Source organism: Trachemys scripta, unplaced genomic scaffold (assembly GCF_013100865.1).
Source record: "Trachemys scripta elegans isolate TJP31775 unplaced genomic scaffold, CAS_Tse_1.0 scaffold_26, whole genome shotgun sequence".
Classification (NCBI taxonomy): Eukaryota; Metazoa; Chordata; order Testudines; family Emydidae; genus Trachemys; species Trachemys scripta.
Genome location: NW_023260511.1, coordinates 4,064,906 through 4,081,597, shown reverse-complemented (window position 1 = coordinate 4,081,597; position 16,692 = coordinate 4,064,906). Strand labels below are relative to the sequence as shown.

Genomic DNA, 16,692 nt, shown 5'->3' with positions numbered 1-16,692 from the left:
TGTTCTCATGTGAGATCAGTGGAGGATAAATTCCTTCATAACATCTGCTATAGAAATAATAATAAAAAAAGAAGCACAAATTCCCCAGTCTTGTTCTACAGACCACAATGGTGAATGCCATCTCATGTCTGTGCTACACAAGCCCCATCCAGCAAAGGAGGAAATTAGTACTAATTGGTTCATTTTGTGTGTGTTTTGTTTCGCTTTTTAGTGAGAACATTTTGCTATTAGAAACTTGGCTGGAAAAATGAGCACATTTCACACAGCCCAGAATAGAATCACTGAATGTGCTGCGTTTACGTCACCCACAGCTTGGTCTGCATTTTATTCATGCAGCCACTGACAGGGGAAAGTGTCTAGGGTTAACTAAATATCACCGGAATTACCTTGTCTTCCCTCAGCCTACTTCCACAAAGGATACTTTTTTCTTAGTGTTTTGTTTTTCAGGAAAGTAGAAATTGCCATGTAAAATGAATGCAGTTTTGTATAGAGCTGGTCCAAATTCAAAATTTCCATTCTGTTGTAAATTCTGAAATGTTGAAAGTTTTAATTTTGATTCGGAACAAAAACTGGAAAGTTTGAAATTTCTCACATAAAGGAAATTCTGAAAAAAATATTTATTTAAAATCAAATGGTTTTGATTCAGCTTTCCCAAAATGAAATAGAGCAGCTGGCTGCCCCAAGTCCTAGAGACTCCTTTGGCTGTATGGGGACTCCCCCAAAGTTTGGGGAGTCCCCTGATACAGAAGTCCAGACTCCCCTGGCCAGGAGTGCTGTTTGGTTTTGATGAATAAGCATTTTTGGATGCAGTCACATTGTAGAAGAATTCCTGACCAGCTCTAGTTGTGTGTACCCCTCATGTGATGTTTTCAATTTCCATTGGCAGAGAGTTGGATGAATTATATTGCAATCACTTCATAATGCACATAGGAATCAAAATATTGTCCATCTCCAGCGTTCCATTGATTTTTGTCATGAAATGGCTTTGGGGTAAGAACACCATTTTTTATTAACTACTGATTAGATAATAAATATATACATATCCATTGCTGCCTATCTAAATACTGTGTTAGGAAACCATGATGCGATATAAGAGGGAAATCCAAAAAAAAAAAAAATTGATAGATCTAATGGCACTGTGTTCTGGAGCCTGTCTATCTCTTCAGCTGTTTTTACATGATCTCAGATGTGTTAAAATCTCAGTGATCCTGCTTCATTAACCAGGGGAGAGGGGAATGAGCATACAAGCTCCTTGTCTGAACACAAGTCATTAGTCACCCTCCTCAAGCGGTTGAAAAGTGCAGAGAGCTGTGTTTCAGGATGAAAGCACAGTGACACTGCTGCTTAGATGGGATATTTACCCTACCAGTGGATATTGTTAGGAGAAGCCTAAACTAACAGAATGATTGTTACTATTCCAAAGTACCAGAAAGATTGCCAAGGGCCAGGTACAATTGCTTTTCCTGTATTCAGGGACTACTCTCTCCTACTTCTTCCAGATGCACAAGCCACCCAAAGGGATTAGGCAGAAAGCAGGACCATAACTAAGCTTGGAAGGATTAGATATTTATTGGTATATGTTGATTTTACTGTATGCACACAAACTGACGAGAAAATATTTCCATTGCTGCTAATCAAAATACTTAGAGAGATAAAGTAACAAAAATGGGGCTTGAGAATTTCTTAAAATTTGATTTAAGGCTAACACTTCAACATATGCTGTTGACAGTTTCTGTTTTAATGGTTATATGCTTTCACTTTTTGAATCCCAGAATCTACAGTCATTAAATAATTGTCTTGTGTGTGTCTCACCCTCAAATTTCCTGAAACTCAGATTACATTTTTTTTAAAAAGTCTAAACTCCATAATTCTGCAAAACACTGAACATTTTAATAGATAAACATAGAAAAAAAGCTTAAAAATAAACATCGATCGTGTGTGTGTGTGTGTGTATGTCTAACCCTAACTCTGCTGTCCATCCCACCATGCACGATCATTCTCTAGTGAGAATTGTTTGCTCCTTAGTTGCTTAGGTTTCAGTTGTTACCATGAAATGTTCTGGGGCTGCCTTCCATGGGGAGACCTATCTGCTCTGGCTTGGAGCAGCCCAAATGTCAGGGAAAAAGCAGAAAGGCAATTTTGCTATAAACAGGGAATACGGCACAGAGGAGTTTCATAATAATCTTGAGGTTAGTCACCTGTTTAGACTGTGATGTGGGAAAGCACAGTAGTTTTAATTGTTGGCAGAGACCCACACCACAATGCCCTGTGAACGTTCAGAGCTACTAAGCTAAACAGAGTTAAACCTCGTTAGAATAACTCATTCACTAATGGAGTCAATTATTTCCACAAAAAATTTCAATTTTTGTTGTAAATTTAAGTACCAAACTTTTGAGGCTGAAACAGAAATAAACAAAAAGCATCAGCCAAAAAAGGAGGTATTTTTGCTTGCTCTCTCTCATCTCTTTGGACTGTCAGACTTGATTTCACTGTGATAAACTATCTTTGTTCTGCTTTGAGTAATTGCCTATGCCCATTACATTAGGTTTGTTTCTCATGTGCCAGTTCCAGAGAGTTTTTGCTAATGGTACCAGTAGAGGGGACCTCACCTGTGCCCTGGTGTCCCTCATGCTCTGAACCAGGGGGGAAAAGGGTGGAGCCACTCCACGCATCCTTCAGTTCCTTCTTACTGTGCAGGCTCGATGGTGGGACCATGCTCTCAGATTGTTCCATCTTTGAATGTGCTGTTATAGTTAGTAGTTGTTGTCAGTTACTGTCATTTTATGTCCTTGACCCCCTCATGTCCCTCACCGGATGAGACTCTGGTACCAGGACTGTCTTCTGGTTATTATTTAAGAGATACAAAAGCAAATACAGAAAACCAAAGGCTGAGAGTAGCAAATGAGTTATTATTAAATTGTTGTTTCCTCTTCATGTGTGAACTTAAAATTCATAATAAAGAGATACATGAGATACATGGGCTCTTTTGGGCCCAGGAAGGGGATGGCTCCAGGAGAGGACTGGAACAGGTAGAGGACCCTGTAACCCTAGTGTAATATATTGACAGGTGCAGCTGGTTACTGTCATTTTCCTGCAAATAGAGTCCTGTGGCAATTCCATATATTGTCTTTCTTTTCTTGCCATCTTATTAACATAACGTATTTCTCTCTGAGCAGTTGGGGGCAGTTGCACTCATTAGTTGCTACACAAAAGGAGTCCTTCATGTGCCTTTTTGCTGAACTATGCCACTGTTAGTATGGCAGCCGTCTATTAACAACAAAGAACAGTGATATTTGTCCATTTTTGGTTGATTTTTTTTCCTTTTAAAGTTTGTGAAGAGTGATGAGGTTATTCAGGCTGAGACACACTATGTAAAGGTGCAGTGATTGGGGATTTGGCTGGAGCTCAGTCTCTCTCTTTGTGGAGCACATTCAGTGCAGTGAAAATATCCAGGGCAAATTCTGCCCTCTGTTAACCCCATTAGCTCCTTATTAGCTTCACTGAGGTTGTACAGGTGTAAATGAGAGCAACACTTGAACCTTCATCTTTGTTCCGGCAGAATGATCTGCTTCTGGAAAGAGGAAGATTATTTACCATTGTTTCCACTGGCTTTTATATTAAATCACATTCATCAAAACATCCCCCCTTTCAGGTAGTTGAAGGCTGCTATCAAATCCCCCTTCACTCTTCTCTTCTGCATACTAAATAAACCCAGTTCCCTCAGCCTCTCCTCATAAATCATGTGCCCCAGCCCCCTAGTCATGTTCGTTGCCCTCTGCTGGACTCTCTCCAATGTGTCCACATCCTTTCTGTAGTGGGGGGCCCAAAACTGGACACAGTACTCCAGATGTGGCCTCATCAGTGCTGAATAGAGGGGAATAATCACTCCCCTAGATCTGCTAGCAATATCCCTACTTATACAGCCCAAAATGTCGTTAGCCTTCTTGGCAACAAGGGCACACTATTGACTCATATCCAGCTTCTTGTCCACTGTAATACTTAGGTCTTTTTTTGCAGAACTGCTGCTTAGCCAGTTGGTCCTCAGCCTGTAGCAGTTCATGGAATTCTTCTGTTCTAAGGGCAGGACTCTGCACGTGTCCTTGTTGAACCTCATCAGATTTCTTTTGGCCCAATCCTCTAATTTGTCTAGGTCCCTCTGTATCCGATCCCTACCCTCCAGTGTATCTTCCTCTCCCCCCAGCTTAGTGTCATCAGTGAACTTGCTGAGGGTACAATCCAGCCCATCATCCAGATCATTAATGATGGGGATCACTCAGGATGAGAGATTGCTTAGCACCTGCACACGAAGGAGGGGTAGCTACCTGGCAATGGTTTTATCAGTGATCTAGGAAAGGAGCTACTGGTATGGTATATACATGTGTACAATCAGATCAGAGAATGGCTACAACCACTGTTGCCACCACCAATGTATTTTTCTCTCTCTCTCCCCCACCCTCTCCTCTCTCACTCACACACACACACACCCTCAAAACCTGAAGAGCTCATCATAGACGCCAATTATTATAACTTTTTGGATGAATTTCAGCCATATTTACATACCTAAATAAGACTATCTGACTTCTATTTAAGAGTCTCTCTTTACGTCCTTATTTTGAATATTTTGGACAAAAGCTCCAAATCACTCACATTGTATGAGGGCTGGTCAAAATATTCTCCATCAGAACTATTTTAGTAGAAAATTGGGGTTTTGACTGAATTATTTTTTGTGTAGAAAGTGTCTGCCTCCTTCAAATTTTTATGATGTTTCATTAGAAACCCCAACCCCCCTATTTTTTTCAGGAAAAACAAAACAAAAAAAAATCCCTGCTGACTTTTGTTCAAAAATTGGGTTTTGTTTAATAATAAATAAATAAATAAATAGATAGATAGATAGATAGATAGATAGATAGATAGATAGATAGATANATAAATAGATAGATAGATAGATAGATAGATAGATAGATAGATAGATAGATAGATAGATAAAAACTCTCCATGAAGGGGGGAAATTTTCCAACCATTATTAGACTGCATTATATATGCTAACATTTCATTACTTTTATGAATTGGAATTTCTTTCTTAGGTTGTTAATGATAACTAGGGCTGAGCACATATTTCACTATATTTGATGATTGCCCTCTCATTATCTGCCCGCAAATTTCCCCAAGTAGAAAGTAAAATTCTCCAATATATTATTTATTTGCCAAATGGACATTGTAACCCAGGATAACCCTCACCTGCATGGCAGATAACTGGAGACTCATAAGAAATAACACAAATTACATAACAGGGTGTAAGTGTGCAGACTTACCCCTGCAGCGCATCCTGCTGGTTACTCCGGGGAATCAGCTCAATCCAGCCCAGAGCGCCCTCTGCATGCCAGTGATCCACCTTGTTACTACTTCTGGCCCCGTGTCCCCCCCAGGACACCAGTGCCCCTTGCTCTGGGTGCTGCCCCCTGGCAGTACCCACACACACGCTAGGTCTCCCCTCCCAGGGGAACCCCCACCCACTAACCCCACCTCGCCTCAGTGTAAGGCCACTGCCAGTCACCAACTAGCCCCCTCTCCCTGGGGCAGACTGCAGTATGGGCCACTCATCATCGGCAAGGTTGGACTTGGACCTGCTGCCTTGGCCTTGCCCTGGGCTGCCCCGTGCAACCCCCAGTACCTCTGGCCCGATGCTAGGCCGCAGCCTTGGGCTTTCCAGGCTGGAGCTCCCCAGCAACTCTGCCTTTTCCCAGCCCTGCTCCACTCAGGTACCCTGTCTCTAGCCCCTGCAACCAGGCCCTTCTCTCTCTAAGCAGAAAGAGAACTGCTGAGTTTCTGGCTGCCCTGGCCTTTATAGGGCCAGCTGGGCTCTGATTGGGGCGTGGCCCAGCTGCAGCTGCTTCCCCCAATCAGCCCAGTAGCTGTTTCTCCCTGCAACAGCCTTCCCAGGCAGGAGCGGGTGTCCACCCCGCTACACAGGGCAAAACCGCCCCTTCTCCGTGAGCCGGCTGCACGACTTGCAGCCGGTTCGTTTCCTGACCGCGCCAAGGAAACATCTATAAACGCTTGTGCTCCACACTCTTCACTTCCTCACCCTCGTGTCCCGCCCTGATACAAAGTGGTGGGACCTCCTGCCACCTGTCGAGGGTGAGAAGCCCCGGTGGACCAGCCTCTATTCCACTCTGGTCCCGAGACCCGCCGGGGATATCAGCTGGCGGCTCCTTCATGGGGCCGTGAGCACGGGCGTGTACTTGGCGCGGTTTACCCCTGTCCCGGACACCTGTCCTTTCTGCGGCGTGAGGGAGACCCTGGCTCACGTTTACTTAGAGTGTGCCAGATTGCAGCCCCTACACCGGCTCCTCACCGATATTATGTTACGTTTTTGGTTACACTTTTCCCCTCACCTTCTCATTTATGCACTCCCTATCCGTGGCCCCACAAAGTCGCGGGACCTCCTGGTCAACTTCCTCTTGGCACTGGCTAAACAGGCCATCTATAAAACCAGGGAGAGGAGGTTGGCCGATGGAGGTTCCTGTGACTGTGGGGCCTGTTTCCGATCCTCTGTCCGTTCATGTATCCGGGCAGAGTTCCTCTGGGCGGCGTCCACTGGCTCCCTTGACGCCTTTGAGGAGCAGTGGGCGCTGTCCGGGGTTCTCTGCTCGGTGTCCCCGTCTGGTTCTCTTCTTTTGACCCTTTGACCACACTCCTGTCCCTGTTTTTACATTAGTTGTCCCCCGTAATTATTTGAGTTCCAGGCCCTGTGGATCCTCCCCTTAGGCTGGGGGGGGATCCTTTAGCAGTGGGCGGGATTACGCCCGCCCACTTCCCGGAACCCAATATGTACACAGGGCAAAACCCTACTCTTAGGGTCACCGGTGCACACACAGACAATACCAATGAATTTCCCCAATCACATGACCCAGTATAGCAAACATAAAATTTAGTGTCCTGTTAGTCTGTGTACTTTGTAGGAGCCCTTGATGACCTGTGACCACAATATCTTCTGTGCAGCAGCAGTTAATAGTTTGGCTAACTGGGCTCAGTGCCACCCAAATTACTCATATGTGGGATAAAGCAGTAAGTCCCTCCACAGGTTTAATCGGCAGCAGGTGATGAAATCTCCACACCCTCACCCCCTGGTTTGAGGACACAGTTCAGGCAGTGGGGGGGGGGGTCTCCCAAACAATCTCCCTGGCTATCTAACTAAAGATGGTGCACTCTGTGAATGATCCTCAGGGTCAGAGATGGATCTGGCCTCCTCAATCACTGCAGAGGGGCTGATGATTGCTGCTGGCAGGAGTGAGGCTGCTTCTGGTCCCAGGATTTCCCCTCACCACAAAGGAGGGTGGGGTAGGGTGACCAGACAGCAAGTATGAAAAATCGGGACGGGGGTGGGGGGTAATAGGAGCCTATATAAGAAAAAGACCCCAAACTCGGGACTGTCCTTATAAAATCGGGACATCTGGTCACCCTAGGGTGGGGAGGGCTCAAGGTGCAGATTACAACAATTCTACTAAAATCCTAACTGTAGTGTCCCACCCTAGGGCTCAGACACACTCACAGCAGGAGGCAACCCTGAACCAGCACCCAGAGCAGTGGTGCCATGTGTTGACTGAGGCCTTGTCTACACTATGGGCTGAATTGGCACCCCTGCGATCTATGCAGTGGCTTTGATTTAATGGGTCTGGTGAAGATGTGATAAGTCGATAGGCGAGCACTCTCTGATAGACTTAATTAATCCACCTGAATGAGAAGCAGAAACTATATCAATGGGAGAGCACCATGTTAAGTTGGTGTAAGTTACGTGCATGTAAATTACATAAATTATGTAACTTAACTAGCGTAACTTAGGTTGACTTAGAGCATTAGAAAAGGGCTGAGTTTCCCGAGGGAGCTGCAAGGCTAACTCAGCCGGGGTAGCTGGGGGAGTTTTCCCAACAAAACTCTACAGGCTGGGTGTCACCTTGAAGACCACAATTGCTTTTCCTGTGCTCAGGGACTTCTCCCTCCTACTTCTTACAGAGGCATAAGCCACCCAAAAGGGTTGGGCAGAAAGCAGGGCAATAACTAGGCTTACATTTTTAATCAGTAAATGTCAATAAAATGTCAATTTCACTGTACGCACACAAACTGATGAAAAATATTTCCATCACTGCTCATTAAAATATTCAGAGATGCAAAGTAAGAAATTAGTTTGGCTTAATGCTAAAATGTTTATATATGCAGTTGTGTTTTAATGCTTATAAACTTTAATTGTCTGACCCGCTCCCATTGTGTGCCCCTCCGTAATTTCCTGCAACTGTGAAAATTTAAATTGATACAAATAAAAAAGTTCGTAAAACCCATAAGTCTGCAAAACTCTTGAAAATTTCAGTAGATTAAAAACAGAAAAAATGATTAAAAATAGACTGATATTATCCATCAAAGTATTTTTTTTAAAGATTGAATTCGGCCAAGTCTAGCCTTAGCTCTGCTGTCCACCTCACCATGCTGGCCAGCCCCTGAAAGGGGAAGACACTGTAACACCTTTAATGATGGTACAGACTCCTTCTCTGCCTGGAACTTCAGGAGGGACTACGCATCCTGCACCAACCAGTGAGAAGTTCAGTCTGCACCACCTCGTGCTCAAATCTGTGCATAGCTGAGCTATCAGTGAGGAGCTCAGACACTCTCTCCATTCTGAAGGGGGTAATTAGGTTAGATGGGGTGAGTTTCTCCCAGGAAAGACAGCACTGTTGTTGTGTCTCAGAAATTGCATCTAGTTTTTCTTTTGTTCTGTCTACACCAATTTCAAGCTTTTGAAGAAAATCAGTGATCATGATTTGTTTCCTTTCTTGCAGGTGATTTTACTGTCACTGTGCATGTTGCTCCTGAAGTTGTCTTGGTTGGACAAGCTGTGACATTGTCCTGCCATCTCATAGGCCAGGTCCCCACTAACATTCAAGTGCATTGGTACAAATTGGAAAGGAACAAAAATACGACATTATATTTTTACAATAGCACAGAAAAAGGGACTGAGTTGGGCCGGGCTGAGGACCGGCACAGGATCAAAGGACAATATGGGAATGGAGTTGTTAGGGTGAAGCTCTTTCCAGTGAAAGTAGAAGATAATGGTCAGTACGTGTGTGCGGTGACAGGTGATGGTGTCTATCAAGAAGCTATCGTCCAGGTGACTGTTCCAGGTAAGCATGGAAATGTTGATACAAAAGTGTTGCTGGCAGGGAACAATGCTGCACGGATCACAGTGGTGCTGATTCTCCATTGCCTTGCACTATGTGTAGCAGCTGTATTTCCATTTAATCCTTTCCTCCCAACAGGGAGGGCTCAGCAGCTGGTAGGGGAAGGAGAAACACCCACGTGTGTGCAATGTTATGGGAGGTGGGCAGAGGAAGTGATGGACTGGGAAGGAAGCGGGGAGAAGGGCTGGACTGGGAGTCAGAGAAGCTTCAGCAGTTTGGTGTCCATCTCACATAGTCTATGCAAATTATACACTGTGTATGCACACAGCATGGATACATCATGTACATTTTTCTCTGGCTTTTTGCTAGTGGCATGTGCAATCCTCGTCTCCCTGCATTGTGTGTGCTTCTGTTGTACAACAGCAATAAAATGAACTAAGCGCAGGGGCAGAGCTGGGCCATTACCTCCCGTCACACACACACATGCACCCAGGCAGAACATTACAGAGTCCTGTGGAGCTGTGAGGTCACTGTCCATCTGTGGATTGTACACACTGCACCTGATTCTCAGCTACACTAAGGCCCTTTTACATGGAAATGAACCACTGACATTATCCCTTGTACAGAGAAAGGTCTCCTTGGCCAGTGTAAAGCTCATGTAAGCGCTCTGTAGTGGCCTTGCTTCCGGACGTGGTGTAAGGGGGATGTCAGGGTTGTGGGAGAGAGGGAGCAGGCTAAGGGCTGGTAGGGGTATGGCTGGAGCACACTGTGCTTTGGCTATGCTCTGCTTCCCAGGCCTCATAGGGGACGATGGGAAACAAAGTGTAAGTTAGAATAGCCCTAAGGCTGCTCTAACTTACAATGGGACCTAGTGGGGCCCCTGAATGTGCCCAAAATACGGACCGCACAAAAGTGGATCTCCCCATTTCTGAAAATACTGTTTGCTGACTAACCTGCTGCTATCCCAAAAGTGAAGCTGTCACATATATACGATGAAGTCATGTCTACATACAGTTTGGGATCAGCTGGTGAAGTGTTTGGTGATCTTTTGAGGTGGAAATCTCTCTCTCTGGATTTAAGATACTTGGAAATGCAAGATTATAGTTCAGTGTAGATTCAATAAGACATGGCGACTGTAATGATAGTGCTGATCATTCATCATTAGCACTCTTAGTTTGGCTTGTTAGCTAGTTCTTCAGCCTGTTTAACATTTTCTGAAATTGGTTTTCACTCTAGGTTTTGGATCTGCACCTCGCCTAACTATAGAACATCAGCAGAATAATTCAATCACTCTGAGGTGTACGTCTCAAGGGTGGTACCCACAGCCTGAAGTGCGCTGGACTGACAGCACAGGACAAAAAATGACTGCTATGGCTGAAACAAGAATCCAAAAAGATGTGAAAGAGCTGTATCAAATCCACAGTACACTCAGGGTAGCAGATACTGCTTCTGACACTATCTCATGCACTATAAGAAATCCCTTGCTGAAGAGGCACCGCAAAAAAGTTATTGCAATTTCTGGTAAGAGATGTAGTACCATCAAAGGAAATATTCCTGCTCTTACAAAATTGGGCTAAATGCACCTGCCTTGTGGCCAACCATGTCATTCAAGACTTGCCTACACAGAGCACCAACACACATGAGTGGGGTGTGATTTCGAAAGCGCATTAAAGGGTTGCACATTAATTAGTCCATGTAGACCCCAGCTGCTGCTCACTAAAGTTTCCCAGGTGTCCTTTACCATATTATTGTTTGAAGCAATAATATGGTAAACCAAAACCAAACCAGAACCTAAATCAAAATGGAACCAGATTGCTGGCACTTAAAATTAAAAAGGTCTAAATAATAAGATGGGTGAACTAGAGTGCCTCATATTAAATAAGGATATTGATATAATAGGCATCACAGAAACCTGTTGCAATGAGGAAAATCAATGGGGCACAGTAATACCAGGGTATAAAATATGTCGAAAGGACAGAACAGGCTGGTGCAGGAGTGGCATTATATGTGAGAGAAAGCGTAGAATCAAATGAAGTAAAAATGTGAAATGAACTAAATTGTACTATAAAATATCTATGGATAGTAGTTCCACGCTTAAAAAATAAGAATATAACAGTAGGGATATATTACAGATCACCTGACCAGGATGGTGTTAGTGACTGTGAAATGCTCAGGGAGATTAGAGAGGCTATTAAAGTAAAAAAAGTCAGTAATAATGGGGGATTTCCATTATCCCCATATTGATGGTGTACATATCATCTCAGGACAGGATGCAAAGATAAAATTTCTTGACACCTTAAATGACTGCTTCTTGGAGGAGCTAGTCCTGGAACCCACAAGAGGAGAGGCAACTCTTGATTTAGTCCGAGGTAGAGCACAGGATCAGGTCCAAGAGGTGAATATAGCTGGACTGCTTGGAAATAGTGACCATAATATAATTAAATTTAACATCCCTGTGGCGGGGAAAACTCCACAGTGGCCCAACACTGTGGCATTTAATTTCAGAAAGGGGAACTATGCAAAAATGAGGAGGTTAGTGAAACAGAAATTAAAAGGTACAGCACCAAAAGTAAAATCCCTGCAAGCTGCATGGAAACGTTTTAAAGACACCACAATAGAGGCTCAAGTTAAATGTATATCCCAAATTAAAAAACATAATAAGAGAAACAAAAAAGAGCCACCATGGCTAAACAATAAAGTAAAAGAAGCAGTGAGAGGCAAAAAGGCATTATTTAAAAACTGGAAGATAAATCCTAATGAGGAAAATAGAAAGGAGCATAAACTCGGGCAAATGAAGTGTAAAAATATAATTAGAAAGACCAAAAAAGAATTTGAAGAACAGCTAGCCAAAGACTCAAATGTAATAGCAAAAATATTTTTAAATACATCAGAAGCAGAAAGCCTGCGAAACAACCAGTGGAGCCAAAGGACAATCGAGATGCTAAAGGAGCACTTAAGCACGATAAGGCCATTGTGGAGAAATTAAATGAACTCTTTCCATCGGTCTTCACTGTTGAGGATGTGAGGGAGATTCCCAAACCTGAGCCATGCTTTTGGGGTGACAGATCTGAGAAACTGTCCCAGATTGAGGTGTCATTAGAGTAGGTTTTGGAACAAATTGATAAACTAAACAGTAATAAGTCTCCATGACCTGATGGTATTCACCCAAGAGTTCTGAAGGAACTCAAATGTGAAATTGCAGGACTACTAACTGTCATCTGTAGCCTATTATTTAAATCAGCGTCTGTACCAAATGACTGGAGGATAGCCAATTTTTAAAAAGGGCTCCAGCAGTGACCCTGACAACTACAGGCCCGTAAGCCTCACTTCAATACTAGGCAAACTGGTTGAAACAATCATCAAGAACAAAATTGTCAGACAGATAGATTAACATAATTTGTTGGTAAATAGTCAATATGGTTTTTATAAATGGAAATCATGCCTCACCAATCTCCTATAATTTTTGGAGGGGGTAAACAAGCAAATAAAGGAGATCCAGTGGATATAGTGTATTTAGATTTTCAGAAAGCCTTTGACAAGGTCCCTCACCAAAGGCTCTCAAGCAAAATAAGCAGTGATGGGATAAGAAGGAAGTTTCTCTCATGGATTGGTAACTGGTTAAAATATAGGAAACAAAGGGTAGGAATAAATGCTCAGTTTTCAGAATGGAGAGAGGTAAATAGTGGTGTCCCCCAGGGATCTGTACTGGGCCCAGTCCTATTTAATATATTCATAAATGATATGGAAAATGGAGTAAACAGTGAAGTGGCAAAATCGGCAGATGATACAAAACTACTCAAGATAGTGAAGTCTCAGGCAGACTGCGAAGAGCTACAAATGCATCTCTCACAACTGGGTGACTGGGCAACAAAATGGCAGATGAAATTTAATGTTGATAAATGAAAAGTAATGCACACTTGAAAACATAATCTTAACTGTAGATATACAATGATGGGGTCTAAATTAGCTGTTACCACTCAAGAAATAGATCTTGGAGTCATTCATAGAATTATAGAATATCAGGCTTGGAAGGGACCACGGGAGGTCATCTAGTCCAACCCCCGGCTCAAAGCAGGACCAATCCCCAACTAAATCATCCCAGCCAGGGCTTTGTCAAGCCTGACCTTAAAAACCTCTAAGGAAGGAGATTCCACCACCTCCCTATGTAACCCATTCCAGTGCTTCACCACCCTCCTAGTGAAAAAGTTTTTCCTAATGTCCAACCTAAACCTCCCCCACTGCAACTTGAGACCATTACTCCTTGTTCTGTCATATGCTACCACTGAGAACAGTCGAGATCCATCCTCTTTGGAACCCCCTTTCAGGTAGTTGAAAGCAGCTATCAAAATCCCCCCTCATTCTTCTCTTCTGCAGACTAAACAATACTAGTTCCCTCAGTCTCGCCTCATAAATCATGTGTTCCAGCCCCCTAATCATTTCTGTTGCCTTCCGCTGGACTCTTTCCAATTTTTCCACATCCTTCTTGTAGTGTGGGGCCCAAAACTGGACACAGTGCTCCAGATGAGGCCTCACCAATGTCAAATAGAGGGGAATGATCACGTCCCTCAATCTGCTGGCAATGCTCCTACTAATATAGCCCAAAATGCCATTAGCCTTCTTGGCAACAAGGGCACACTGTCAACTCATATCCAGCTTCTCGTCCACTGTATCCCTTAGGTCCTTTACTGCAGAATTGCTGCCTAGCCATTTGGTCCCTAGTCTGTAGCAGTGCATGGGATTCTTCCATCCTAAATTCAGGACTCTGCACTTGTACTTGCTGAACCTCATCAGATTTCTTTTGGCCCAATCCTCTAATTTGTCTAGGTCCCTCTGTATCCTATCCCTCCCTCCAGCGTATCTACCACTCCTCCCAGGTTAGTGTCATCTAAAAACTTGATGAGGGTACAATCCACGCCATCTTCCAGATCATTAATGAAGATATTAAACAAAACCAGCCCCAGGACTGACCCTTGGGGCACTTCGCTTGATACCGGCTGCCAACTAGACATGGACCCATTGATCACTACCCGTTGAGCCCGATGATCTAGACAGCTTTCTATCCACCTTATAGTTCATTTATCCAACCCATACTTCTTTAACTTGCTGGCAAGAATACTGTGGGAATCCATGTCAATAGCTTTGCTAAAGTCAAGGAATAACACATCTACTGCTTTCCCCTTTTCATTGTGGTTAGTTCTCTGAAATCATCCACTCAATATGCAGCGGCAGTCAAAAAATCAAACAGAATGTTAGAAATCATCAAGAAAGGGATACATAATAAGATAGAAAATATCATATTGCCTCTATATAAATCCATGTTACCCCCACACCTTGAATACTGCGTGCAGATGTGGTCGCCCCATCTCAAAAAAGATATATTGGAATTGGAAAAGGTTCAGACAAGGGCAACAAAAATGATTAGGGATATTGAACGGCTTCCATATGAGGAGAGATTAATAAGACTGGGACTCTTCAGCTTGGAAAAGAGGTGACTAAGGGGGGATATGATAGAGGTCTGTAAAATTATGACTGGTATAGAGAAAGTAAATAAGGAAGTGGAGGAATTACTCCTCATAATACAAAAACAAGGGGCTACCAAATGAAATTAATAAGTAGTACGTTTAAAACAAACACAAATAAGCATTTTTTTTCTGCAACGCACTGTCAACCTCTGGAATTCCTTGCCAGAGGGTATTGTGAAGGTAAATACTATAATGGGGTTCAAAAGGGAGCTAGATAGATTCATGGAAGACAGGTCCATCAATGGCTATTAGCCAGTATGGGCAGGAATGGTGTCCCTAGCCTCTGTTAGCCAGAAGCTGGGATTGGGTGACAAGGTATGGATCATTTGATGAGAACCTGTCTGTTCATTCCCTTTGGGACACCTGGCATTGGCTATTGTCAGAGGACAGGATACTGGGCTTGATGGACCTTTGGTCTGACCCAGTATGGCCGTTCTTATGTTAGCAGTAATTCAGGAAAGCACACTAGGGAACTTTTAGTGTGCATCGTCAAAGTCTACACAGATGAATTAATGCACAACACATTGGTGCATTTTATTAATCACTCTCTCGTAGTGCGCATTACCCCACCATGTAGACAAGCCTTTGGTGAAGCATAGAGAAGACCTGTACCACTCAGTGTTTCTTTTCAAATACTATTTTTGAGATCGCCACAGATGTAAAAGATAGTATAGCTCTGATTCTTGTTTTACTTATGTGTGTGTATATTAGGAGTGAATCCTCTGAAGCTATTGAATTTACACTATTATAAAAAGAGTATAAATAAGAGGAGAATTAGCGCTGTCCTCTTTTTCACTCACTCTCTCTTACACATTAATATGCATTATTATGTGCTGCTGGTGCAATTATAACCCCCTGAACATTTTTCAGGTTTCTTTGATGTGGAGGCAGAACATGGCATCATTACTGCGGTAACTGGAGAAAATGTCCTTCTTCCCTGTCGGCTGATTACGAAATATCTGCCCCCCAGCATGGAGCTGCAATGGAGAAAAGTTGGACCTGGGGAGGATAAGACAATCTATCTCTACCTCTATGATGAAATCAGCCCCCTGGTTAATTCTTATCCACAGGATGACAAATGCTCAATGAGTTATTTATCTCCAAATGGAGTCAACAGCAGAGAATGGCTCAGGAAGAAATATGAAAAAAAGGCAGAAGTTTTTAAAGGAAAGGAGTTTGGGAAAGGAAATATTTCTCTGAAACTGAACAATATTCAGGTGGAAGATAAAGGGAAATATGTATGTTCTGCCACAGCCAACTCATTTCACAGAGAGATCATCACTGAAGTCTTGGTTATAGGTAAGAAAGGCCTAGAATTGGAGAAAGCAGATTTATCAAACTCTATTATTCTGACTCCCCAGGAGCCAGCACAGGCTTGTCCCTTCTCCACAGCACATTTTATTGCTTTGTCTATTATTGTTTTAAAACTCCCAAATAATGGAATTTCCACTTCTTCCATTGGGCAGCTATTAGATGCTCTAATGCATGTCACTGTGAGATCAGTTTCCTGATTTCAGAAGTGATTTCCGACTGTCTGCTGTTAGAAGGGATACCAATAATAATCACTCTCCTCTTTATTTGCCTTTAATATACCAATTCTTGAAGCTGTATTATTAAATCTATCTTCTAAAAATTAAAGTGATGTTAGAGTGTAATTTAAACTACTTTTTAATAAGCCCTTTTGAAGAATTTTTAATTTTATAACAGAGTTTGTTAGCATCCTAAGAACAGGAGAATCTTCAGCCACAACGACATAGAATGAAAGAAATATGCGGCTGGAAGGGATCTCAAGAACTTTATGAGAATTATTTTGGCAACAATTTGTTTACAACAGAGAACAGATGTTTTTCTTTCCACACTCAGGTTGAAAAAAGTACATTTTACTCCATTAGGATACAATTTTCAAAAGTGGTAAAATGATTTAGGATCTTGACTCCCATTTTCAAAAGTTACTGAGTTGTTGTCTACACAGAAAAACTCTAGAAAATTAATTCAAATTA

The 16,692-nt window shown here is 42.9% G+C and overlaps 1 protein-coding gene across 1 annotated transcript; it reads left to right on the top strand.

Annotated features, from left to right (window-relative positions):
* Positions 1-892: 892 nt before the first annotated feature.
* On the top strand, positions 893-16,218 carry LOC117870338 (butyrophilin-like protein 2). The gene is made up of 4 exons (XM_034757472.1): positions 893-990; positions 8,832-9,173; positions 10,407-10,691; positions 15,563-16,218. Exons 1-4 carry the CDS (start codon positions 921-923, stop codon positions 16,201-16,203), a joined length of 1,338 nt encoding a protein of 445 aa, XP_034613363.1. The 5' UTR covers positions 893-920; the 3' UTR covers positions 16,204-16,218.
* The last annotated feature ends 474 nt before the right edge of the window (positions 16,219-16,692 follow it).

Coding starts and splice junctions, on each gene's coding strand:
- LOC117870338 (XM_034757472.1), top strand. CDS start 921: ATGCACATAGGAATCAAAATATTGTCCATCTCCAGCGTTCCATTGATT. Junction 9,174..10,406: donor CGTCCAGGTGACTGTTCCAG/GTAAGCATGGAA, acceptor TTTTCACTCTAG/GTTTTGGATCTGCACCTCGC. Junction 10,692..15,562: donor AAAAGTTATTGCAATTTCTG/GTAAGAGATGTA, acceptor AACATTTTTCAG/GTTTCTTTGATGTGGAGGCA.